Genomic DNA, 26,951 nt, shown 5'->3' on the forward strand with positions numbered 1-26,951 from the left:
TATGCCTTTGTTAAACCACTTGATTCAATGAATTAGATCCTCTCCCCCAACATACTGCATGCTCCCTGAAATCAAGTGTGAGCAGCAATTCTTACCAGACTGTAGGAGAAATAATACAGGCTTGTTGAATTGAATCAAATATTAAAAGACAACCAAAGCATAGGTGAATTTCCTAGGCCCAGGAATTATGGTAGGACTAGAAAGTGTATGCTCAATGATTCTGCTTTTGGTATTACTAGAGGGTGTGTCATTTGCCTTTATTAAAAAACAGTGTCATGAATATATTTCCCTAGATAAAAATTTATCAGCCATTTTCTATTTAAAATTGACTTTCCTATATCCCAGTTGGCTACAAGTAGCTGTGTAATTTGAAACATTGTCCAGCTGAAGTGGAATCACTTTGGGGGCTTGCTTTAATCCATGCACCTCTATTTTGCTTTTGCTCTTCAGAGAGCCCCTCCATAAACCATGGCCTTTGAAGGCATGAGCTGAACAGGAAGCAGATGAACTCTATTGAATTTTAACCTTGCCATGTTCTTTGCTCTAGCATTATACTTCTCTGCTCTACTTGAACAAGTTAACAAAGAAATATATAGTGTATAAAAGTTTTAATTAAAAAAAGAAATATATAGTGTATAATACAATACTTCTCACTCCTTGCCAGTACTAGAGATTAAACCCAGGGGTGCTTTACCACTGGCTTATCCCCAGCCCTTTTTTAGATTTTTATTTTGAGACAGGGCCTCTCACTACTAAATTGCTGAGGTTGGTCTTCAACTTGGGATCCTCCTGCCTCGGCCTCCCAAGGCACTGGGATAATAGGCATGAATCACCTATTGTTGCCTGGAAATGCTTATCTTTTTTTCTTCTTATCCATATGCCCACCTTATTCCAGAAGAATAAGAATTTGAGAGGTTGAAAAAAAAAAAAGTTAAATCTGAAAACCAATTTTTTCACACTCTTTCCTTTGGCTCTTTGGATGAACTTCTGTTAGTTCTGGTGGTTAGCGTGAAAGACTTGTGGAAAAGTTCTACGGGTGTTAGTGACAGCATTTCCTGAAGCACCTTTTTATCCTGGTTTATAGCAAATGATTCTGTCAGTACCTACAGATCACTTTTATCCTAAGACCAAGTAAACTGAAATTTGTTCAACCTTAAAATCCATCATTTCTGGCCTCATTTAGTACATAACAATGTAGTTAATTACCCAGCATGCATTCTGGCTAAGTATGACCATCACTGATTCATGTCTGGAGGTGCTCAGAGGATTCAGCATGAATATTAGGAGTGGGAGTTATGGAGTCAGTCTGTCTGAGTCTGTCCACACCTCTGACCGGTTATATGACCTCAGATAAGTTACTTTATGTATGTCTCACCTGTTTTATCAGTGAAAAAGAAATAATAATAGTGCCTATCTCATGGGTTTATTTGTGGAATATGTGAATTAAATATGGAAAGCACTTAGATTAGTGTCTGGCACAGAGTCAGTACTCAATAAACATTAGCTCTTATATTCTAGATTGTATATACTGTCCCTCTATATTTTGGGGTATGATAAGTGGTTACAATAAAAAATTAAAGAAAGGATGGTCATTTTTAGAACCAACTTTATTTACAAAACTCCAATTAAGTCTTCTTTGGTACCATTATTGACAAAATTCCTGCAACTAAGATATTAGTTAAGGAGACACATTGATTTTAGCTTTACATAAAACCAGAATCCACATTATCCCAGTTTCCTATTTCTGTGTGGCTCTGAATACAATTTTTAAAAACAACAAACAATGAAAAAAAATTCTTTATAATATACAGTGGCTTAAGCTTCTTTCCATATTAGGGTTTGGACAAACACTACTCATCTAAAATTTGCTATTCATAGAAAAAGCCCTAGGGAATAGGAAAACATAAAGACTAAGGTTTAGTTTATCTGGCTTTCATAATACAATATCCATAATGGCTTTAGGAGAATGTAAATAAATAACATCAGTAAACAGTATATATTGATAATTTTTTTAAAAACTCATTTATCTAACAACATGCCAACGGATCAAAAAGATTTTTCCATATATTTTAAAGTTTTAATTTATTCTATAAGCTGATTCATAAGTTTCGCTTCACATTAAAACAGTTATCACATATGCTAACCAGTACTCATGGAAACCTAATAGCTTGCTTTTTTTAAACTCCCTCTTAATACTTAGATGAGTCTGATACATGTGTATTTGATATGAGTGGATACTAATGCCCTTTAGTCAGGAATGTAAAAATCAATGATATCTGGCATCAAGCTGTAAGAAAAACTTCTTTAGATCAGGAGGTAGCTGGGTGACATGTAAAAAGAATCTTTTAACTGAAATTAAGAATACACTTATACCAGACAGAAGTAGTAGAGGAGAGGAAGAAGTAAAAGTAGAAGGAAAGAATAACTTCATTGGCTTAAATTAAACTGAGGTAATTAATTTGAGATAGCGAATAAATAAATCAACAAATGCCCCTTTTTGTTTTAAAAGAGAAGAAAGAAAGGGAGGAGGAGAGAAAATCAGTAGTAAATCCTCACTACAGTTTTAAAGTTGATCCATTAACATATTTTAAATATGAAAAAAAATTACACATATGTCATAATTCCATTCATCGAATACACTCCTCTGCTGAGATATCTAACACATCTTCATCTGTACTTTCTTCTATCTCTGGCAAATCGCCCCAAAGCAGGAAGTTTACACCTGAAAATAGAAGGCCATAAAATTTTTTAGTGCTCACTAATATTACTATGCAGAACATGATTTATGAAACTTTATATGTTAACATGCTTAGATAAACCAGTGTTAGCAGTAAATAGCTATTAAAGCACACACTACAAATAAAATTGTCTTATATTATCCATCTAGGATATAAACATTCTTCAATCCCTTTTAAGCAAAAACTTGAATTTTAGAATCTTAAAATTCAAAAGAATTTTGAATTCTAGCTACATTATGCCATACCACTTTATACTGATAATTTTCTAATCTATTTTAATGATTTTTAAGAGCAGAAATGTTGTGAGATTCTTTTACAATAAGTTCCTCTTTGGAGGGTACAGGGAAAAGTCCTGAAGAAGTCTCCTTTATCTCTTCTATAAGCATAGCAGTAGCTGGTGCCATTTTACTGACTTAAAAAAAAAAATAGGCAACATTTTTGGATCCAGTTATATGAACTGCAATCCTTGAAGTAGGTGGGCTTTAGAGGCAGTAAGGCAGAGCAGTAAACTTTAGAACCAGGTTTCAATAGTCAAACTAATCAACAAAAGAACAATCTAAGATCTTATTTCAAAAGAATGGATTTGAGATTGAAGAATCTAGCACAGTATATAGCACAAGACCAAGCATATTAAGGATAATGAGAAGGTTTTACCAGGGCATGTACTATATTATAGCTTCAAAGTACTAAATTGAAGGGGTGGGGGAAAATGACCTCTAGGAGAACCAATGAAGTTCCATGAGAAAAGCAAATCTCAAACTGTCGAGTTGCAAGTGTGGACACAAGGAAGACCCAGCACCTGGGGACACCCACTCGACACAGAGACAGTGGCCACATGGTAGAATGGAATGAAGCTTTGGTTTGAATTGAGTTCCCAACTCTACCAGTACCCTAAGGATGGTTTTACTATTTTTACTACAAATGTATACAATCATAAACAATATATATTATTGTTTTGTGTATCTAAAATTTTTATAGAATGGTATTTTTCTGTATATTTTTCTAACTTGTTTTATCATTCATTGTATTTCTGAGGTTTTCCTGTTTGATATGTGTAGATTTAGCTCCTTTAAACTCTATAGAGTATTCCATGATGTGAATTAAAAAAAATGTTTCAAATATAGCCTACCACTCATCCCTTCTTTTTTGTTGCCCATTTTGCACATGTTCCCAAGGCAACATATACAAAGAAAGGTATTTATATTGATGAAAAAGTGAAAAAAAATCAACTGTCTGTCTGAAAGAGATACTGGAATCTAATTAAGTAAGAAAAAATTAGCATGTAATTGATGCAAGTGGGTACACTGATGTCAACCATGTTATTTTTGCATTTATTTTGTGTTTGAATTGCTTATTATTTAAAAAAAAAAAAAAACAGCCCTCCATCCACCTTTATCCCTAAGAATGAATGGTATTCTGGTTCTGGTAGTATGACATTTAAAGAACTGACAGGATTGCAAGGAATTGCAAGACAAAATCTAAGTGAAAATTAGCCATAAAGGTAAAGTGGAGAGCTGAAGCCACTTTGCCCTTGGGAACATTTGCCTAATTTCTAGGGAACCTGGGCTGAGATTTCCCAAGCCTCTTTGGGAAAATTCTGGGAAATGAAATCTGTATGTGAAGCTAGCCTAGGAGTATGTGAAGAGACCTAGAATTCCAGGTCTCTCCTGGAATTGCTTTTAGTCTAAACATTCTAGAATTTTATAAAACTTGTGTATGTATTCCTTTGATGTTATTGTTTCAGGTGATTCAAGGACAGTTCCAATGCCATTAGAAATCCTCTTTTATACCAAACATCTAGAAAATCTTTCTTTAAAATCACAATATTAGGGTTACAAAGGAGAAGTTTGATATTCTTGGAGTCAATACTCAGAGCCATGAAGCAGCTCAGCACAACTGGTTCAAAAGAGAAAAAATAAACTTAGAGATTAAATCTGACAGAAGTGCCACCTTCCTTTCTCTGTTAAGAAGGGAGGAAGGAAATCCTGTGATACATCTGTTTCTCATGGATTAGATTCAGTGTGAATGAAAGAATGCTGGGCTTTTATCTTTGGAAAATTGACCAATATTAAAAGTAAATCAAAATTGAAAAATCTCCACCCTGTGTTTTGAATCCTGTGAAGCAGGAAAAACAATATCAAAGCAGAGACGTCCTGTAACATGTCCCATGAGCAACACAAATATATAAAGAAAATACTAAATTAGAAACCTATATCCTATTTAGGGGAGTTAAGAGAAGTCCTTGCTAGAAAATGACCTTCTTAACACATAGAGTCTTAAGACTGCCAATCGCTGGATTAAGAGCTATAGTTAAGTCCCAATTGATTTGGGGGGAAAAAAAAAAGTCAGTGTATTAAAAACCCAAGCATAAACTGCTTCTGGGGATACTGCAGGATGGTTGCACGTAGTTGCACCCATTATGACAATATAGCTTGCAATTCATGATCTTTTGGTCCATAAGGGGAAATAATTTATATTTTAAAAAGAAAATACATCTGGTAGGTGCCGCGGTTGCAGGTGCCACTGCCACCGCTGCTGCGGAGGCCGGACTTGGTTGCCTCGGTTACCTCTAAGGCTACTTCTGAAGCTACTACCTCCATGGTCTCTGCTGCTGAACCAGAAATCAACTGCCGCCTGCGCCCCTACCCCATTGGTGCTGCTTCTGATTCTGTTGCTGCCAGCCTGAGGTCGCCTGGAGGTCTTCTTTTTGGGTGTTGCTGCCACAGAAGACACTGTTGGCTCAGATGCAACTAGAGCCGACACTGCTGTTGACCCCCGGAGACGGCCTGGTGATGCTGTCCCAACAGTTGCAACTGCATGTGCCCCTGCAGCTGCACTGCCTGCTGCCAACAACCACCGCCAATATCGCTGCTACCCCAGCCTAGAGGACTGCTTCTGGGGATACTCCAGGTTGGTTGCACCCATTAAGGGACACCAGCCAGGGCCTGGGGCCCGGGTGCCAGCAGGTTTACCACCACATGAGTGGTAACCTGGAGTCTGGGGACTCCAGCAGGGACTTGCAGGTCCAGTATGGGGGTGCCTGTGGATTTGGAGGAGCCTGAGGTATTTCTGTGGGGAGTGCTGGTGGCTGTTATCTTGCTGCTGCATCTCAGGATTGCTCCTTTGCATGAGTGTATCCCTGGTGGTCTCTCTGCAAGTAGGAGCAGCATTGAGATCTTGGGACTGCAGCCTGGCTGAGCCTGAGGTATCTGAAGCCCAGATTGGTGGGATAAAGAAATGGGTTTGTGAGGGCTGATCTGGGTTCGGTGATCCCAAGAGACATCAGAGACAGGGCTGAGAAACTGGTGAACGCTGACAGAGACAGTTCAACATTCCAGCAAGATTTATTTTATTTTATTTTTCGATTTGCTAATCTCTCTGCCATATTTGGAACAGGATGTTTTTTATGCATCAGTGTGTGGAGGACAATGATATATGAATGGTGTTTTGCATTTCTGTTGTATTCGTGTGTCTATAATTTTTTCTCTTTGTTTATATTCTTCCCCTCTCTTGTCTGTTTTCTTTCCAACATTGCTCCAACGAACAGTCAATCTCTGTCATCTCCTCTTCCACCCTTCCTGTGAATTTTTATTTCTAGTTTCTCTCTTCCTCCCTTGCAAATATCGCATACTGTACTACCTCTGTTGTCTCATCCACCATTTGAAATTCTAAACCGTTTTAACAAATTTTCTGATTGTACTCATCATTTTGGTTTAATACGAGAAGCAGCAGACACCTTAGTGGGAGCTGTTAAGATTAAGGCTATATATTGTTTACACTGGGTGCTGTTGATACTGGTCTCACCAGTAAAGGCGAAGTGCTAGAAACCTTCAGGGACACCATAGGTCTATAGGGTAGAATTTATCCTGACTTAGATCCATACTTTTTTGTAGTTGTAGATGGACAGCATGCCTTTATTTTATTTGTGTATTTTTTATGTGGTGCTGAGGATCAAACCAAGTGCCTCCTCGCCCAAGGCAAGCACTCTACCACTGAGCTACAGCCCCAGCACTGTAGATCCATACTTCTAGATGGGAAAACACACTAACAACATGAAAAAACAAGGGAATAAAGTGCCCCAAACAAACCAAGATGCTTCAGCAACAGAAACCACTCATAACACAGTAGAAAAAAATCTCCAAGAAGGAGTTCAGATAGTACATAGTTAAATTGATGTGTGAAGTAAAGAATAGTATAAGGAGTGAAATCAAAGAAAAAATATAGGAAGTGAAAGACCACTTCAATAAAGAGTTAGAGATTGTGGGGAAAAAAAGCAGAAATCTTCAAAATGAAGGAATCAGTAACCAAAATTATAAATTCAATAGAAAGCATCAACAACAGATTAGACCACTTGGAAGACAGAATGTCAGACAATGAAGACAAAATATAATCTTGAAAGTAGAGTTGACCATGCAGAGAAGATGGTACGAAACCATGAACAGAACATCCAAGAATTATGGGATAATATGAAAAGACCAAATTTAAGAGTTATCAGAATAGATGAAGGAGCAGAGATACAAACCAAAGGAATGCACAATCTTTTCAATGATAAAATAGCAGAAAATTTCCCAAACCTAAAGAATAGAATGGAAAGTCAAATACAAGAGTACAAATGTACACAATTACAAAAAACCCCACACCTAGACACATTATAATGAGAATGACTAACAACAGAATAAAGATAAAATCTTAAAGGCTATGAGAAGGGAAAGAAAATCAAATTACGTATAGGGGGAAACCAATTCAGATTTCAATTGATTTCTCAACCCAGACCCTCAAAGCTAGGAATATATTATTCCTAGCTTTGAGGAATAATATATTTCAAGCTCTGAAAGAACATGGATGCCAATCAAGAATTTTATATCCAGCAAAAGTAAGTTTCAGATTTGAAGATTAAATTTTAAAAATCCATGATAAACAAAAATGAAAAGAATTCATAACTAGAAAACCTACATTACAGAGCATTCAAAACAGAATATTCCATGAAATGAAGTGAAAAAAAAAAGTGAAAACCAGCAAAGAGAGGATCTACACTAAATCAAAAACCAGAAATATATCAAAATGACAGGGAATACAAATCATATCTCAATAATAACCTTGAATGTTAACAACCTAAACATATCAATCAAAAGACATTGAAAAATTGGATTAAAAAGCAAGACCCAATAATATGCTGCCTTCAAGTGATTCACCTTATGGGCAAAGACATCCACAGGCTGATGGGAAAAAACCTATCACTCATATGTATTGGGTAAATAAGCAGGGGTTTCCATTCTCATCTCAGATAAAATAGACTTCAAATCAAAGTTAATCAGAAGAAACGAAGAAGGACATTTCATACATCTTAAGGGAAGTATATATAAGCAGGATATAACAATTATAAATATTTATGCCCCAAACAATGGAGTATCTATGTACGTCAAACAAACCCTTCTTGATTTTAAGAGTCAATTAGACCACAATACACTAATACTGGGTGACTTTAGCACATCTCTCTCACTACTGGACAGATCTTCTAAACAAAAACTAAACAAGGAAACTATAGAACTAAATAATACAATCAATAATTTAGACTTAACAGACATATATAGAATATTTCATCCATCAATAAGAAAATATACTTTCTTCTCAGCCTCACATGGCTCCTTCTCTAAAATAGACAATATCTTATGCCACAAAGCAACTCTTAGTAAATACAAAAAAAAAACAGAGATAATATCTTGCATTCTATCAGACCACAATGGAATGAAATTAGAAATCAATGATAAAATAAAAAATACAAGCTACTGTAACAAATGGAGACTAAATAATACACAATTAAATGATGAGTGGATAGTAGAAGAAATCAAGGATGAAATAAAAAAATTCTTAGAGGTAAATAAGAACACTGATACAACAAGTCAAAATCTCTGGGACACTATGAAGGTAGCACTAAGAGGAGAGTTTATTGCATTGAGTGTATTTATTAAAAGAATAAAAAGTCAACAAATAAATGACCTAACACTATGTGTCTAAGCCCTAGAAAAAGAACAAATCAACAGCAAAAGTAGTAGAAGACAGGAAATAATTAAAATCAGAGCTGAAATCAATGAAATCCAAACAAAAGAAGCTATGAAAAAAAATTGACAAAAAAAGTTGGTTCTTTGAAAAAAAATAAATAAAATAGATAAATCCCTGGCCATGCTAACACAAAGAAAAAGAGAGAAAACTCAAATTACTAAAATACAAGATGAAGAAGGAAATATCAAAACAGACATATCTGAAATACAGATGATAATTAAAAACTATTTTGAAAATTTATACTCTAATAATAGAAAATATGAAGACATCGACAAATTTCTAGAGTCATATGACCTATCCAAACTGAATGAGGTCATAACGATTTAAACAGATCAATTTCAAGTAATGAAATAGAAAATGCCATCAAAAGCCTACCAACCAAGAAAAGCCCAGGACCAGATGGATTCTCAGCCGAGTTCTACAAGATTTTCAAAGAAGAATTAACACCAATACTCCTTAAAGTATTCCATGAAATAGAAAAGGAAGGAACCCTTCCAAACTCATTCTATGATCACCCTGATACCAAAACCAGACAAAGACACATCAAGGAAAGAAAACTTCAGACCAATATTCCTGAAGAACATAGATGCAAAAATTCTCAATAAAATTCTGGCAAATGCAAAAATATATTAAAAAGATAGCATACCATGATCCAAGTGGAGTTTATCCCAGGATGGTTCAACATTCAGAATGGTTCAACATTCAGAAATCAATAAATGTAATTCATCATATTAATAGACTTAAAAACAAAAATCATAATGATCATCTCAATAGAAGCAGAAAAAGCATTTGACAAAATACAGCACACATTCATGTTCAAAACACTAGAAAAACTAGGGATCGTAGGAACATACCTCAACATTGTAAAAGCTACATATTCTAAGCCCAAGGCCAGCATCATTCTAAATGGAGAAAAATTGAAAGTATTCCCTCTAAAAACTGGAACAAGATAAGGATGTCCTCTTTTACCACTTCTATTCAACATCATCCTTGAAACTCTAGCCAGAGCAATTAGATAAAAGAAAAAAATTAAAGGGATACAAATAGGTAAAGAAGAACTCAAACTATCAGTATTTGCTGTTGACATGATTCTATATCTAGAAGATCCAAAAAATTCCACCAGAAAACTTTTAGAACTAATAAATGAATTCAGCAAAGTAGCAGGATATAAAAGCAACACCCATAAATCAAATGCATTCCTATACATCAGTGATGAATCCACTGGAAGAGAAATTAGAAAACTACCCCATTCACGATAGCCTCAAACAAAACAAAACAAAAAACAACAACAACCTGGGAATCAATCTAACAAAAGAGGTGAAAGTCCTCTACAATAAAAACTACAGAACACTAAAGAAAGAAATTGAAGAAAACCTCAGAAGATGGAAAGATCTCTTATGTTCCTGGATAGGCAGAATTAATATTGTCAAAATGGCCATATTACCCAAAAGCATTACACAGATTTAATGCATCCTATTAAAATCCCAATGACATTCTTCATTCAAATAGAAAAAGCAATCATTAAATTTATTTGGAAAAAATAAGAGACCCAGAATAGCTAACGCAATCCTTAGAAAAGTGAAACAGGAGGCATCACAATACCTTACTTTAAACTATACTACAGAGCTATAATAACAAAAATGGCATGGTATTGGCACCAACATAGACTTGTAGACCAATGGTACAGAATAGAGGACACAGAGACAAACCCATATAAATAATAGTTATGTCATACTAGACAAAGGTGCCAAAAACCTTTGGAGAAAAGATAGCTTATTCAACAAATGGTGCTGGCAAAACTGGAAATCCATATGTAGCAAAATGAAATTAAACCTCTATTTCTCACCCTGTACAAAAGTCAACTCAAAGTGGATCAAAGACTTAGGCACTAGAACAGAGACCCTGCACCTAATAGAAGAAAAAATAGGCCCAAATCTTCACCATGTCAGCCTAGGATCTGACTTCCTTAACAAGACTCCTAAAGTGCAAGAAATAAAATTAAGAATCAATAAATGGCATGGATTCAAATTAAAAAGTTTCTTCTCAGCAAAGGAAACAATAACATGAGGAGAGCCTACAGACTGGGAGAAAATCTTTATCACAGGCACCTCTGATAAAGCATTAATCTCTAGGATATATAAAGAACTCAAAAACTTACCACCAAAAAAATAAATAACTTAATCAATAAAGGGCTAAAGAACTGAACAGACATTTCACAGAAGAAATACAATCAATCAACAAATATATGAAAAAGTATTCAACATCTCTAGCAATTAGAGAAATGCAAATCAAAACTACACGAAGATTTCATCTCATTCCTGTCAGAATGGCAATCATCAAGAATACAGGAAATAATAAATGTTGGTGAGGATGTGGGAAAAAAGGTACACTCATACATTGCTGGTGGGACTGCAAATTGGTGCAACATCTATGGAAAGCAATTTGGAGATTCTTCAGAAAACTGGGATTGGAACTACCATTTGACCCAGCCATTCCTCCTGGGTTTATACCCAAAGAACTTAAAATCAGCATACTGCAGTGATGCAGCCACATCAATGTCTATAGCAGCTCAATTCACAGTAGCTAACCAACCTATGTATCCCTCAGTAGATGAATGGATAAAGAAAATGTAGTATATATACTCAATGGAATATTACTCAGCTTTAAAGAAGAGTGAAATTATGGCATTTGCCAGTAAATGGATGGAGTTGGAGAATATCATGCTAAGCAAAATAAGCCAATCTCACAAAACCAAAAGCCAAATATTTTCTCTAATATGTGGATGCTAATTTACAATAAGGTGGGGGGTACTAGAGAAGAATAGCATTACCTTAGATTAGGTAGAGGGAAGTGATGGGAGAGGAGGGGAGGGGATGTGGGGATAGGAAAGACAATAGAATAAAATAGATAAAACAGACATTATTATTGTATGCATATATGTGACTGCATGACCAATATGATTCTGCAACATGTACACTCAGAAAAATGAGACGTTATATCCCATCTATGTATGATATATCAAAGTGCATAAATGCATTCTACTGTCATAAATAACTAATTAAAACAAAGAAAATTTTTAATTAAAAAAAGGAAAAAAAATATATCTTATGTTCCAAAGAAGACTAAAATATACATTGAGAACCCAGAGCATTTTAGTGTCAAATTAGAATGTCAAGTTCCTTAATGTCAACTTGGTTTGTTATATAAATAGATATTAGACATTGAGAACATGATTTCTATAACAAAATGAATGACTCTGGACAATATAAAAAGGATCATATGATTACCTTAAGATTTGGTAGTAAATCAGGGCTGAGGATATAGCTCTGATGTATACAAACATAATTTTGTTGGTATATAACCATACCCATCTATAAATGTACTTAATGCCATGGAACTATACATATTAAAGATGTGTTAAAATAGCAAACTTTATATTTTGTACATTATCACAATAATTAAGATGGGTGTGATGGCAAAAAAAAGAATGGATAGTATATTTTCTTACTAAAATAATTAAAAAACACTTTGATGTTAAATATTTCCATTGACTAAAATTTTATCATAACTTATTAATATAGATGTCAGAATGTCTATTTTTATCTGAAGAATCACCAAATACAGAGATTGCCTAGTCCTCCTTCTCCATCCACACTGCTCCAAATCTCCTTTATACACACACACACATGCACACACACACACACACACACACACAATTGATTGTTTAATCTAAAATCTTCAAAAATTCTCTGGAGCCAGAATGTTTCAAGGTTGAGGTTTAGAGCAATTAAAATATTACTTTAAAAAGACCATGAAATCAAGCAAGTTGGAAGTTCTTACATACAATGATAAACATAGAAATGGCAATAAATTTTGACCAAGAGTCTTTATAAATGAATGTCTAAGGGAAAACGATTAAAATTTCACTAACTGGGGCTGGGGCTGGGGCTGAGTGGTAGAGCACTCACCTGGCATGTGCAGGGCACTGCGTTTGATCCTCAGCACCACATAAAAATGAATAAATAAAATAAAGGTATATTTTAAAAAAAAGTTAAAAAAAATTTCACTAACTGATCCAACCCAGTCTTGAAGGTCTCAGAGGAATTCGGAAATGATCTATTGGGAGTCTTCTCAGTTTACTGATAGAGAAATGTTCCAGAGATACTTAAGTTAATTGTTTCTTACCAGTGGAGTCAAGTCTGTTTATACCATAAACTGCCTGGCTGTGAAACATCCAGAAGTGTCCGTTGTTGCAGGAAAGAAGGCAGGAATTACATGGAACAATCACATGATAACCTACAATGTTCCCACTAAAAACAAAAGTAAATGTTATTAGATACCATGTAATATCTGGTCCATAGAAGCATTTTTATGTGCTAATGTAAATAGACCATATAATTTAGATCCCCATTTCTTCCAAATTACCCGCTACTGGTAGGATCTTTGGGATTGGAATTAACTCTAATAATAATGACTGCAGTACTATTATCAAGTGGGAAAACAGTCTGCAAGTTAAGTGAAATTTTCTTTGCTAGTGTAATTTTTCCTTCAAAAGCTAGCTTCTGGATGTGATTTGTTCTGTAAAGTACAAATACAAGGTTGTGATTTGTTCTGTAAAGTACCCATATTGATGTATAGCAATATAGACAGAATATATTAAATACGCTCAGATCTGTGGGTAAAGGTTTTTGCTATCCTCAGGACCATGGCAAATTGGGTTTTTCTATGTTCTAGTTCCATGCCAGCACCTAAAAACTGTTTCAACAGATGGAAGAGTAGGAAGACAGCATGAGTCCCTGAAAACCAAACACAAGATGGTTGCTCTAATTTTAGTTTCATTTTTTTTGAAGGAATTCAGAAATAAAGCAAACCCTCAGCCTCTAGAGAAAGTTGGAAAAAGTTTTTACTGTCTTCAGTATTATTCAGCTGATTATAAGTACCTCACTCTTTCTCACACACTCAATTTTTTAAAAACTACTTAGTCACATACTAGAGCGGACCTATAAGGAATGTTTGAGTTAGTACTTAAAATAACTGTTTCTACCTTGAATTGTAAAAATTCTTCTAGAGCTTGGTGTCATCCTATGAGATGTGGGAGTAAGTCACTTTTGCTAGACCCTTAAAAAATACCATTAAAGTACCAGTCTACTTAAAATATGTCTTCTGATCATCACTTGCTTACAAACAAACAAATGAAAACAAAAACCTTTCTCGGACCAGGGCTGACAATTATTTGTAAGACTATATTGCCAGAGTAAATCTATGGCTTTATTATATTAATTTATCCATCCATTCATTCATTCATTCACTCAAATAATGTTTTTTGAGTACCTGTTATATGCCAGGTATTGTTCTATACTAAGAATCCAGTTCTATACTAAGTTCTTAATCTCATGGAACTAAGGTACTAGTGGGACTATATCAGATCATTTTTCTCCATTGTTAAAAACCCCTTCAATGACTTCCTGTTGGCCAAAAGAAAAGAAAAGAAAAGAAAAAAACCAATCACACCAAGGTCAAGATCTGTGCTGTCTGAAACAATAGCCACTAGCCCCATGTGGCTATTGAGCACTTGAAATGTGGCTGGCCTAAATTGAAATGTGCTGTAAGGATAAACTGTATACCAGATTTCAAAGACTAAGAACAAAAAATAGAATGTATAATGTCTCATTAATAATTTGTTGTTTATAGTTGCAATAATATCTTAGATATGTTGGATTAATTAAAAATATATATATTTAAATAATGATGTATATTTAAGTTAAAATTAACTTCACTTGTTTAACTTTTAAAATATTACTAGAGAAATTTAAATACATATATGACTTTAGTATTTCTATTGGACAACACTGCTCGAGATTATCTATGTTCTTTAACCTGTTTATACTGTTCTCCCACCATACTTGCATCTTAGTCATATTGACCATCATCTTTTTATTCCTTTAGCATGTTAAGCTTCTTCTTGCCATGGGCTCTTTGCATTTGCTATTCCCTCTGTCTAGAACATTCTTCCTCTGTCTCTTTCTCATTCTTTAGGACTCAATTCCAATGTGACATCTTTATGAGATGGCTTCCCTGACCATGATATCTAAAATAACTCACCTACTTTCCCCACTTATATTATTTTCTATCACTTCTTCTTCTTCTTCTTTACTCTGAAGTACTTCCCATCATGTTAAAAATATTATTCATTTAAATACCATAAAGATTGATCATCTTCCCACTAGTATAGAATGTACACAGGCTAGTGACTCTCTCAATTACTATTGTGTTTCCAGTCCCTATAATAATGTTAGGCACTCAATATAATTATTGTTTGAAAAGAACAATTTCAGAGAGTCATTAGCATATAGCAGTTTGCTTATTTAAATTATTAGGATTATAATTTGTAATTCAAGTCCCATTAAAATGAGAAAACCTCAATTTTTCTTTATAATAGGAATAATAACACAAATCTGTCTACCTCAAAATATAAGTAGTAGCTATCTTTTATGTTTTATTTATAGTTTATCAAGCCTTTTAACATTCATAATTCATTTTATCTTCACAACAACTTTAAAGGGTCAATACAGAAGACATTTAAGTTTCTATCTCAATAATATAGAAATTAAGTAAGAAAACAGGGGCCCAGAGATTTAGAGGTTTAAGGAATTTCCAAAAGATCATATAGAGAGTAAAGGTAGGGCAAGAGCTCAAATATGACTTTTATGACTATAATTCCCAGTATTTCCCTCTAAACTTCATTGTCTTATTTTGGAAAAACAAACAAAGCAAATACTTGTGAGTGCACTTTGAAAAAATTACAAAATCATACACCAATGTGAAGTATCACAGACTCTTTTAAAAAATAGATCTAAGTAACAAATGGTGTTTCAATGGCTCATTGCATGGGTTATATCAGTGTTCGTTGCAGTCCACTGAACCTTTCTCTGTGCTTTGCTGTCAACATCCATCTTCCAAACTTAGACTATCTAGAATAGTGCCACAAATTACCATTTTAAACACGCGATGTCCTTAAGTTTACATTTGCAGATTTCGGTGAAATAGCATCGTCCAATGAAGTCCACTGCACTGGGGAATGAAAAAGTTTACAGTCAAATATGCTTTTAAAAAACTTTGTGGAAAAAAAATTGACCATATGAATTTTTAAGTATATAGTTCAAAGTGTTAAATATAGTGATATTGTTGTGCAACAGAGTCTCTGGATCTTTTTCATCTTGCAAAATTGAAGCACTAAACTTATTATACAATAGCTCCTCATTTTCCTTCCCCTCATTTCTTGACCACTACCATTCTGTTGTCTTTTTGCATAAATTCAACTACTTTAGATACTTCTTATAAGTGGAATCATAGAGTATTTGTCTTTTGTGACTGATTTACTTCACTTACTAATGTAATGTCCTCACAGTTCATCCATTTTGCAACAAGTGACAGGATTTCCTTCCTTTCAAAGCTGAATAATATGCTATTGTGTATATATATATGTGTGTGTATATTCATACATACATACATACATGTATTATTTTGTTTATCCTTTCATTAGTTGAATCAATGGACATTTGGATTGTTACTAACGTGAATAATGCTATTATGAACAGGACTGTGCTGCAAATACCTCTTCAAGATCCTGCTTTGAATTCTTTCAGGTATGACACTCAGAAGTGGAACTACTGGATCATATTGTAGTACTTCTTTTTTTGGGGGGTGGGGGGAGGGATACCAGGGATTGAACTCAGGGGCACGCCACCACTGAGCCACATCCCCAGCCCTATTTTGTATTTTATTTAGAGACAGGGTCTCACTGAGTTTCTTAGTGCCTCACTTTTTGCTGAGGATGGCTTTGAATTTGCAATCCTCCTGCCTCAGCCTCCCAAGAGACTGGGATTATAGGCGTGTGTCACAGCGCCCGGCTTCATATGGTAATTCTATGTTCAATTTTTTAAGGAACCACCATGCTGTTTTCCATATCAGCTGTACAATTTTTCATTCCCACAGTATGCAAGTGTTCTAATTTCTATGCATTCTCATATCAAATGTACTTTTAATTGCAATTTAGCACAAATTTTATAATTTGTGCTAAATTGCAATTAAATTTTATAACCAAGACTCTAAGGTAGAATTATAATATATTTTGTAAGAGTTAGTTAATATTTGTAAGCTCATTATAAACATCTGGCCAAGCTTCTATTTAAAAATCTTACGCATTCATTGATTTACTCATCTCTCAGCACATTAACCCATCACTATTATAACTCTGACAAAGAAGAATAAACAATAGAAAAGATCTGATTCTATTGTAGTATAGTCTAACCTTCAATAATTCACCTGAATCCTCCTATTACTTATCATAGTTATTGAAAAGCTAAAAAGGTTAATATTTAAAAATTGTAACTATGTGCTACTAAAAAGAAAAAACACTAGACAATAAATTTTTCTTTTTTGCAGCACACAGGTGCACACACAGACTCTTTTAAAAAATAGATCTAAGTAACAAATGGTGTTTCAAAATATTAATCCATTTATCTCTGAAATAAATTAGTTCTTGGCTTTGCAGTTAAGTGTGACTATACTTAAAACAATTCAGGGAAATTTGGCTGAGAACTTGTTTACAGAAGAGCCTGTAGCTTTATTTGGGTATATTTAAAAACTTTAAAAGTTTGTCATTACCATGAACTTTTTAAAAAGTATTAGGGCTATTAGCCTGCTTTCTCCCAAGTCTGTAACCAAAGATTTGAAGAATAGCTATCTATTAATATTTTTAAATAATTACTTTCATCTTAATAAAAAAGTTTCAATAAATAATAATCATCTTGGAAATCATGTAGGGCACATATATATTGATTATGGAAAGAAAAAAATTCTTTTAGAGCTAGATAAAGGTATATTTGAGTCAAGTAAATGGCTATTTTACCATATAGGAAGGAAATTTTAAGGACTCTTCACTCAAAAGTGGGAAACCGCTGAAATTGAATTTTAAAAGGGTTCAATTATGCAAACAATAATATCCAAAATAGGCTTTATGGGGAATAAAAATAATTTTAAGACTAAGTCTCCACGTTTCTCACATAAAAATCTAAGTCTATCTCATTAGGGGAAGAGGAAAGAGAGATTTGAGAAAAGAATATTGGGGAGTTGATTCAGTATGCCAGTTGCAAATAATAGTGAAACTGGAAAAAATATGAACTGGAAAAACATGAACACCTATGTGACTTTTCTCCAACAGTACTGAAAATCTTGCCGAATTTATTTTGAGTCTAGGTCACGAAATTGTTTCAGTAAGATAGGAAGGTTATGCAGGGCCTTGAGCCAGGAATCCAACTTAAGAGAGATGCGCAGCCACGTGACCTTAATTGAACTAGAAGCATTACATCAGGACTGACCACTTTGGCTAAACCACAGACTTTGTCCAGACAGTCTGCCCACTTAGATATATTCCAAAGGGATCATCAGACGTTTGGGAGTGGCTGGAACATCAAATGATAACCTCCTAGTTGACTCCCAGAGATCCAAGCCATACACTTTCCCCATTTAGTTAAAGACTACCGTTGCCCGCCACTAGCTTGACTTACTTGGTAGGAGGGATGTCTGTAGAGAAAAGGTCTATGTCAGTATCAGCCAGCAAAACAGCCTTCATGCCCCTAGAGCTGAGCACTTGTTTACAGAATTTGCAACACAGGATGGACACGCATCGGTCCTTGAAACTACAACTGCTTGTAGACATAGCGTCCCACGAAGGATGAGGTGCGGGGTTTTGAAAAAGGAAATAAGAGCAATAGCCTTCCTACTTTGAGCCCCCTAGTCTAAAGACCAAGTCACGAGTTCTTATAAGTCCTAAAATTGGGAAGGAAAAGAGTCCTTTCCTGTTTTCCCAGTGGAAGGATAGAAGAAATATTTATTGATTGGGAATGGGGTGGGGGCAACAGTTTGGCTTCCTTTTAACTTCCGGAGAAGGGAGAGGCGTTAGAGGTGGGGAGGAGGTGAGTGGGGTTTGCAGGGAAACTTTGTCATCAGCTTTCCCTTTCTGCGGTCTGTGAGGATCCTCTCCTCTTTAGCCCCCGCCCCTTCAGCAATTCCCCCAGGCTTCTCCAGCAGTCTTTTTTATTTAAAGCTTCTCTCTAACCACATCCCTCTCCCAGCCTAAGCCACTCCTGCGGAGCTCTCCAATTCCTCCCTCTCCCCCCACGCCACCTCTTCCTAGGATTCAGAACCCTTCAGCTTTTCCACCGGGAGGACCCTGGCTCTCCTCAATCCTCCGTTCTCCCGCGACTCTCAGCACTGCTTGGCAGCAAGCTGGGCTCCCAGCACCCCCGGCCTTCAGCGTGCTCGCGCTCGCGCTGTCTCGCGTCCTCCCTCCCTCAGTTCTCCCTCGCGGTCCCCTCAGGTGTCTCCCACAGCGGCTGCTCCTGAGTGAGCGGTGGTGCTGGTGAAGTGGAGCAGGGGTTGCTTTTAGGTTCTTTCGGCGCTGTAGTCTGTCACCGAACACGTCGTTCTTTGCTCCTTCTTCCGCTTTTTCCGGCTGTCAGTTTGAATTGCCAGCGCGTCGCACCGATTGGGAGAACTAGAGTTCGCCCAAGTCGCGCATTGGCAGCTCTCGGGCCTTCCTCTGATGAGAGCTCAATGGCTTGGAGACCGTACGCCCCGCCCCAGTAACGGTGCCGAGATCAGATAGGCTTTCTGGTTGGCCAAGCTTGGCTCCGCCTCCCATCTCATTGGTGGATTTCGGGAGGTTCGGGCCAACCCTCCTCCCGCCCTGGTGGAGTGGCAAGGCACGCCCTTTTACGTTTTTTATTGGAAGATGTTCTACAGTCCCCACCTACTTCTGCTCTCTATTGGCTAAAATTCCCCGCCAACGCCCCTCCTCCCTACCCCAGTCCAATTGGTCATGGCTTTTCTCAAGAGTTTGTGTTTGGCTGTTGGTTCCATTTTAATACCGCCCATCAGTTCTACTTTAGGGTTCGACAGCCCCGGGAGGAGCTTACTCTGCGACCACGCCTCAGCAGTGAGTGTTAGTCACACCTCCAAGTTTCGTAGGCTCCTCCCCATGTCCCTGGTCTTGAGATCAGCTATTCTTATTGGCTGGATGCCCCATCGGTCGATAGAAAGCGGGCGGTGATTGGTAAAGGGGTGGGTTCAGCTTCCCGGCGGGGTCCTGCGGAGTTGGCGGAGGCTCCTCAGGGGACTGGGGGGCCGATCTGCGTAGAAGCGGGTGGTGGGGTAGAGAGGGGAGGAGAGCTCCGAGTGGGAAGTGGAGCCAGGGGCCCGAGACCCGTCGCGTCAGAGCCAGGTAAAGGCTCCTTCCCTCTCCTCTTCCTTCCCTACTTCCAGGCTTGATCACTGACCGAACAAACCCGGGCTGGGGCGGGAAGGAGAGGGCGCGGATGCTGATCGCGGCATCGCCTTGGCTGTGCGGCGCGCCTGGAATCCCTCAGCCCGCCCCCCCTCGCCCCCGACCCTCTCCAAATCTCCCAGTACAGCCCATAATACTTCTCAGGACTGCATGTCTCTCCGCCCATCACCGCACTGCCTGAAATTCTGTCCTGGCTTACTTATCCGAGCGCAGTCTGCATCCAGCCCCCTCCCCTTTTCTTCATCACACCGGCAGCCTGGGTCCACGTTGGGGCAGCCGTCATTGGCGTAGCCGGTGACCATCGGCTGGCCTCTTCCCCTGTCTCCTAGCTCTGGCAGAAAGCCCAGGTCACGGACCAGGACTCAGAAGGATGGGTGTTCCACCCAGCTTCCGGGGCTCTTTCCTTGTCCTACCCTCCTAGCCCACTCCGAAGGGCTCCTCTTCACCCACTCCGGTTCCCAGGCCCGCTTCTCGGTACCAGAGTTGCTAACATCCTTGTACTTCACGTAACATCCCAGCCCACCAAAGCCTCCCAACTGACCCTCACCCCCAAGACCATCCTCTCCTAGCCCTCTCCCGGATTTCCAAACATATGCAGCTCTAGTTGTCTCCGGGCTCCCGTCCAGCCTCAGGACCCCACCTCACAATTGCTTCCTCGCTTCCTGCCAGCCTGAACCACGCCGCCTCTACTCCTTCTCTGCCTCTCTCAGTGCGGCTCTTCCTCCGGCCCCGGGAAGTGGAAGATACTCGCGGAACCTCCTCCTGGCGCTCAGAGGGAGGAAAGGGGCGGCCAAGGAGGGAGGGTCCCCGCTGCGGCGAGACAGGGAACCAGACGCCGGCCTTCGCGCTCCCGCCTGTTTCCCTCCAGCCTCCCGGGCCTTGGCCAGGGAGGTATCTTCTCCAGCACCTCCTCGCAAAGATCTCTCCCCACCCCCAGACTGGGATTGGGTGCGGTATCTGGGATTCCTGGGCTTGGGTGTCAAAAAAATGTTGGGGATGGCATTAAAGTCACTCTCGTCCCTGGTTTTGGGGGAGGCAACGGCTGCCTTCCGTCCCCCATCCCCCGGTTTTCCCGGTTCCGACCCTCGCCTCTAACCCGTTTCCTGCTTCTGCCGACCACATTGTTTTCCTGGATATGTCCCGTGCGGAGCAGGCTTTTTCCTGCAGATTCCCCCCGCCCCCCCAACATTTTGCTGCCAAGAGAAGCTAGTAACCAAAAACAAAACAACTGGGAGGAGGGGCGGGAAGGGAAGAAAAGTTGTGCCCGGGTGGCTTGTCCCTCTCCGGCTTTGATCCCTTTTGATGTCCAGGGAGGTGCTCCAGCCAGGGGTCAGGGGCCGAGTCGCGGGTAGGGCCCGAGGCCCCCCTTGGGTTGGCGGCTGCCCAGTGCTGGCGGAGCTCGGGAAACCGCCGAGGTGCCGCAGTCCCCGCCCGGGGCTCCGCGTTCCCGCCGCAGTCCCCGCCCGGAGCCCGCGCAGGCGGCTGCTCCAAAGTGTTTTCTTTCAGCCTTAAAACAAAATCCGGAGGGAGCTTCCTTCCTCCCCACCTCTCCGGGCCGGTCTCTGCTGGCCAGGCAGCGTTTGGCCGAGATGAATGGGCCAAGGCCAGGCTCGGAGCGACATCCCCAACCCCACCCCCGCTGCGATTAGGATCTGCTCTTGGGTTGATCGCCCCCTCCCCCTTTTCCTGCATTTACAGGCAAGTGAACCGGAGCAAACGACTTCCGATCCAGTCCGCGCTGCTGTGGCTCCCGTTTGGGATTTGATTTGCAGCATCTTTGAGCCTGTACGACAAAAAACCGCGAAGCACGCCCAGCCCTCCCCTGGCACCCCGATACAAACCCACTCCCTCCCAGGGACATAGCTGGGCGCGTCCACACCCCCGCACCCCCACACCATGTTGTGCGGAAGGACTTCCACTCCCCGCCTGTGTCGTTGATGTCAGACCCCAGGCCAGGCTGCGGGCGCTGCCGTTGTCCAGGCTAATGCTGAAGCTGTGGCTCGGGCTTTAAGCACAGGAACCAGTCGCCGCTGTACTCGGCCCCAGCGCCCACCGTCTGCATGTGCCCGCCGTAGCCGCCTGCTCAGCCCGCGCTCCCGGAGCGCTGGAGACCACCGCGGGGGGCCCCTTCTGCCCTTGGGAGAATCTGTCTTGGAGGTATTGATTTTTTGGTTGGATTTTTCTCCTGGATCTATCAATTCACAATTCGAATTTGGAAGAAAGAAGGAAAACATGACGTCTCCAGCCAAATTCAAAAAGGATAAGGAGATCATAGCAGAGTACGATACTCAGGTCAAAGGTAAGGGCTTTGAAAAATGGCATAATGCATGTGCTCTATGGACTGGTGAGGCATGCATTTCCACCCTGATTTGCAGGCTGTTCATTTCTTTGGGTGGAGCAGGTGGGGGCAGGCTGACCCCAGAGGTGGTTTCATAGATGGGTCCAAGTCTCCTGAGGATGGGTAGTGCCAGGGGCCACAGGCACTGGTAAAGAACTGGAGTGGGCTTTAGGAGTGCCTTTGTGGGTCTGGCCATTATTTTGGCAGCCCTTTCCCCCAAGCTTGGACAGGGTGGGGGGAGGGGCAAGAGGTTCTTGGAGAGAAAAAGGTGGCAATTCGGCACTCACCTCCCCCTGTCTGGGTCGGGTTTCCTTGAAGAACAAGTGAAATCTGACAGGTGTTTGGACATTTAATTCAGAGGTTGAAGGGGAGTCCTGACAGAAAGGCAACCTTGGGAAGGTGTACCATTTGGAGAGCCCTGGGAGAGGCGGGGTTTTTTCTAATGCACTATGTCAAAGCCTGAGATTTGTAATGGTACCCTGTACAAAAGTGCCTAACCGTATTGGGTGCACCTTGTACCTGCTCCATCCCTGGTCATTCTGCATACAGTTAGAGATCAGAGGACAAAAAGAATAAGGCCATCCACACCCTGTCTCCACCCTTACCTAAACCTGAATAGAGTTGGGGTGTTAGGGTTTCAGGGTGGTGCTGATTCTGGAAAATGGGGAGACATAATTTTTAAGCCCTTCTGTGTAGTTGACCTGTGCTCCAGAATATATGCTTTCGAAGCCCCATTTCCTTCTCTGCAAAAATGTGAAGGGTAAAGCAAAATGTGGACCTGGAGAAACCAAGTGACCTGTCTCTTCATCTAGTGCACCACTGCCTGACTTGGCTGGTCCATCAGAGCCCCTACACAAATAGCCTTTTCTTAATCAGCGCATTTCCCTTAGGAGGGGTTCCTGCCTGTGTAAGATATCTAGCATGTGTTTGTGCAAGGCACTGGCTCTTCCTGACCAGTCCCTAGAAGAGCCATGCCACTTCAGCCCATTGAGACCCTAGCTGGGGAGTGGGAGAGGTGGGTGGCCTTGAATGTTACACCACATGGTTGGAGCTCTGGGTTTTCCTTTGTTTCAGAGTACAGAGGGAGGGGCCCCTCCTTCTTTCCCTGCACTAATGCAAGGAGACCTTTCCTATCACAGAGGACTTGGGAAGGGCCATGTCTCCCCTCTAATGATTGCCTGGGGTGGGGGTAGAGGTAGAGTGTGTGATGGGCAGCTGCCTTATCTCTTGGAAGGTTGGAAGGTAGTTTGAAGTCCCCATTGTGTCTGCAGGATCTTTTGTATATCATCAGTTTGGTCAATGCTGAGGTGCCCTAAGGGACCTTCTATCCACTTGGCTGCAAATATTGGTAGGTTTATTACAGAGATGGGGGAGTTGACTGATTGATAGCTTCAGTTGGGCTGGGATTGAGAGAGGTGTGGTTGTGAGTTATAATTGAGGTCTTGGCCTCTTGTCACTGTTCATAATCTGGGCCTGTTTTTGTAAACAATAGGCCACTGGCCTCTGTCCTGTTCAGATGCACTTCATTCTGCTCTTGGAATCCCCCCTGCAGTTTTAGCCACATATGTCATTTTTTTCCTCTTTTTTCTTTTAATACATCCTATTCTTAACTGTTGCCATAGGGAGTGTTAATAACTTTGACTTTCCCAGATTTCTCTCCAGAAGCACACCATTTGACTAAGGTGCAAAGTGATTTTACATGCTTATTTTTTGGAAGGTTCAAGGCGATAGGTGTTAATAGAACATGCCAATTTCTTATTGGTAAAGGATTTCTCACGAGTGTCTCAAAATTAAGCACTTGGTATATTTACAAACATTGCTCATTGAGATGATGTAATGCAGTCAGCTATTTGGGGTTTCTCTTCAACCTTGCCACAAGCAGGAGACTGTTTTGCTTTGCTCCAGTATTTTTCTATTGACACTATTCAGGGTCATAGAATTTTATAGGTGATTGAGCATTGATATCTTCCTCAGATAAGGTACCCGGTGAATGCTTAGGGAACTGATCTGAATGGTTTAATTCCTTATTTTATAGCTGAGGAGAGAATGGAGAACAGAAGAGGCTTGTCCAAGGTCACCTAGTAAGGTGGTAGGAGATCTGAGCTAGAAACAGGTTTGCTGATTTCCAATTCCCTATTCTGTGTCTTTACTATGAAACATTATCTAATCAGGGTGGGGGAAAAAAATTCTGAAGGAGCCAAAATATGCCAATGAATAACAGTGAAAATGATAATACTTTACATTTTGGGTGCTCACTATGTTTCATCCTGTCTGAAGTGCTTTACATGAAATGGTCTTGTTTAATCCTTACATCAGTCCAGGAGGTGGATATTATGGTCATCTTCCATTCAACACATGAGGAAACAGAGGCTCAGAAAGGATAATAGGCCCTTCCAAGGTCACACTGCTGGACTGTAGCTTTAATCATGAGTTATTTATTGAGTGCCTATTATGTGTTGCAGGGGAAACCTATATAGCAGAGAAGAAGGAAGAATCCCAACTATAATGGAGCATACATTCTAGAACCTGTACTCTGGAAGAGCAAAGAATTTTTAGACAAAGAATCTGGATTCAGGGTTGACTCTGTCCCTTCCTATCTGGAAGCCCTTCTATCAGAATTATGGGTTTTAGCTCTATGTGTTCTGTGGGGCTCACATGCTGCCACCCTTATTTCTCTTATAGATGCCAAGATAAAAAAAAGAAATTTGCTGTAACAGCAAAGCAGTTTGGATTGGTGCTTAAGAGCACGGGTTTGAATCAAAGGGGTCAGGGTTTAAATTTCCATTCTGCCACTCATTGTATGATTTGTCTGAGCCTCAGTTTCTTAATTTGGAAAGTAGGCAAAATGATAGGTATTTCCTAAGAGAGTTGTGGGCAGTCAATGAGATGGTATATATTGATCACTTAGCACAGGATCTGGCCTGTGTTAGTGTTCAAGGGTTGTGTATCCTTCCCCTCTTCAGTAAGCCTTCCTTGCTGACTTGGGCTGGTTGGTAAGCCTGCGTGTTGTATTCATTCTCAAAGCACCAGTCGTTAAATAATAGGCAACGAATCTAGAAATGAAACTTGAATTCTAAATTCATCTAGTAGTAACAGAAGACATTTCAAACTTGTGGACATGAGTTTCCTTTTTTTGCAAAATGAACAGGTAAACTGTCTAAGTGTTGGCTACTTGTTGTTCTGTATGTCCCTGCCCAGAGTCCTTGGTCTGCTGTTCAGTGAGGGATGGTTTGAATCAAGTAGTCTCTAAATGGACTTCGTGGGACTTTCTGTCCTGTGGTTTTTGCCTCCCCTGAAACCACCTGCTTTCATGTGTCCTGAAGAACTCTGAGACTGTAGCCCCAGTGCCACCCCAGTGTGGTTTTATGAGGGGTACTTGCGTCCCTGGTCAGCCTGCCATGTAGCTGCCTTATTAAAAACCATCATTGTTTCTGGTTTGTGGGTGTTCAGATTCCTTTGAAAGTTCATGCCTCTCAATGTCAGACTGGAAAGCACTAACATATTTAGTCTTTCCACATAGCTTTTCCAGTTTACAAAGCACTTTCATATGCATTCATCTCTGAATATTCTTGAAAACCCTGGTCAGAGTCATGGTCATAATCTGGTGCCTTTGGCCTCTATCCTGTTAGCTTCTTTGCTGGTACTTATCAACAAAAGATGAGGAGATGCAGGGCATAGTACCAGACATCCTAGACTCTGTATTTGAATGAATTCACATCACTGCCTACAGTTCCAGGTATTATCTTTCCTTATTCATGGTCCCCATAGCTTCCTCATTCAAGGTCGCTACTCCATACCTTGAGTTTTTGCAGTCTCCTAGAAGCTTGAGATCAACAGTTAATGCAAAGATTCCAGGAGGAATAGTCTCTGTGGCACTGTGTGCTAAGCAGTCAGCTTCTCTCTCTCTCAATATCTTAGAACAGTGTGTGTGCAACACAGAACTGAGAAGTGAGTTTTTGTAATTTCCATCTGGAGCATTTTGATAGAAAAAGCACAGGCCTTTGCCTGGAACAGTTTAACCCTTTCAAGACCCTTTGGGAGGTGGAGATGAAATTTCAGACTCTAGTCATGTTGTGTGTGCACATGTGCTTGGAAATGCTGATTGCTCCTATTTAACAAGCTTGTTCCCCAGGGAGGTCTGAGCAGTTCCTCACTCATGCCAGCAAAGGTCTTCTCCCGAAGCTTCTTTCCTCCCAGCCCCTGCCTCCCACTCCCCATGGGAGTTTTAAATATAATCAGTTTATGAAAAGCTGCACTAAAACATCTTGGAATCCCCATGCAGTTGCTATCATCTTCCTGCGAGATGGCTGAGGGCTCTTCTTCCCTTGTGCAGGGAACATAGAGACTCTATAGTGAGGTGAACTCCTGCAAAAAAAAGGAAGCTCTGAGCAAAATACAAGCATTGCATCTCAGAGTAGCAAGACCCCAGAGAAGGTGGTAGGCTGGGATCCAGGGTATGCAGTGGGCT

At 39.8% G+C, this 26,951-nt stretch overlaps 2 protein-coding genes across 5 annotated transcripts in view; one reads left to right on the forward strand and one right to left on the reverse strand.

Moving 5' to 3' along the window:
• Positions 1 to 1,588: 1,588 nt before the first annotated feature.
• On the reverse strand, positions 1,589 to 21,419 carry Fam72a (family with sequence similarity 72 member A). The gene is made up of 5 exons (XM_046452161.2): positions 20,786 to 21,419; positions 18,368 to 19,990; positions 15,792 to 15,869; positions 12,984 to 13,108; positions 1,589 to 2,722 (listed from the first exon to the last, which is right to left on the reverse strand). Exons 2-5 carry the CDS (start codon positions 18,517 to 18,519, stop codon positions 2,628 to 2,630), a joined length of 450 nt encoding a protein of 149 aa, XP_046308117.1. The 5' UTR covers positions 18,520 to 19,990; positions 20,786 to 21,419; the 3' UTR covers positions 1,589 to 2,627.
• Srgap2 (SLIT-ROBO Rho GTPase activating protein 2) overlaps positions 19,930 to 26,951 on the forward strand; it is a 249,768-nt gene continuing 242,746 nt past the window's right edge. For all 4 annotated transcript variants that reach the window (XM_046452154.2, XM_046452157.2, XM_046452158.2 and 1 more), the window contains exons 1-2: positions 19,930 to 20,082; positions 21,844 to 22,444. In XM_046452154.2, coding sequence (XP_046308110.1) covers positions 22,378 to 22,444 — 67 coding nt within the window. In that variant the 5' untranslated portion in view covers positions 19,930 to 20,082; positions 21,844 to 22,377. The remainder of the gene's footprint in view (positions 20,083 to 21,843; positions 22,445 to 26,951) is intronic.

Source organism: Marmota monax, unplaced genomic scaffold, assembly GCF_021218885.2.
Source record: "Marmota monax isolate L192 unplaced genomic scaffold, Marmota_monax_Labrador192_F-V1.1 WCK01_AAM20220418_F8-fsc00105, whole genome shotgun sequence".
In the NCBI taxonomy this organism is placed as follows: Eukaryota; Metazoa; Chordata; class Mammalia; order Rodentia; family Sciuridae; genus Marmota; species Marmota monax.

Bases quoted from the DNA above. Each gene is read 5' to 3' on its own strand.
- Fam72a (XM_046452161.2), bottom strand. From the start codon at position 18,519: ATGTCTACAAGCAGTTGTAGTTTCAAGGACCGATGCGTGTCCATCCTG. The intron at 15,870-18,367 runs GTAAGTCAAGCT...TTCATTCCCCAG, and splicing joins ACAGACATCCCTCCTACCAA to TGCAGTGGACTTCATTGGAC. The intron at 13,109-15,791 runs GTAATTTGTGGC...TTTTGTTTTTAG, and splicing joins GACATCGCGTGTTTAAAATG to TGGGAACATTGTAGGTTATC.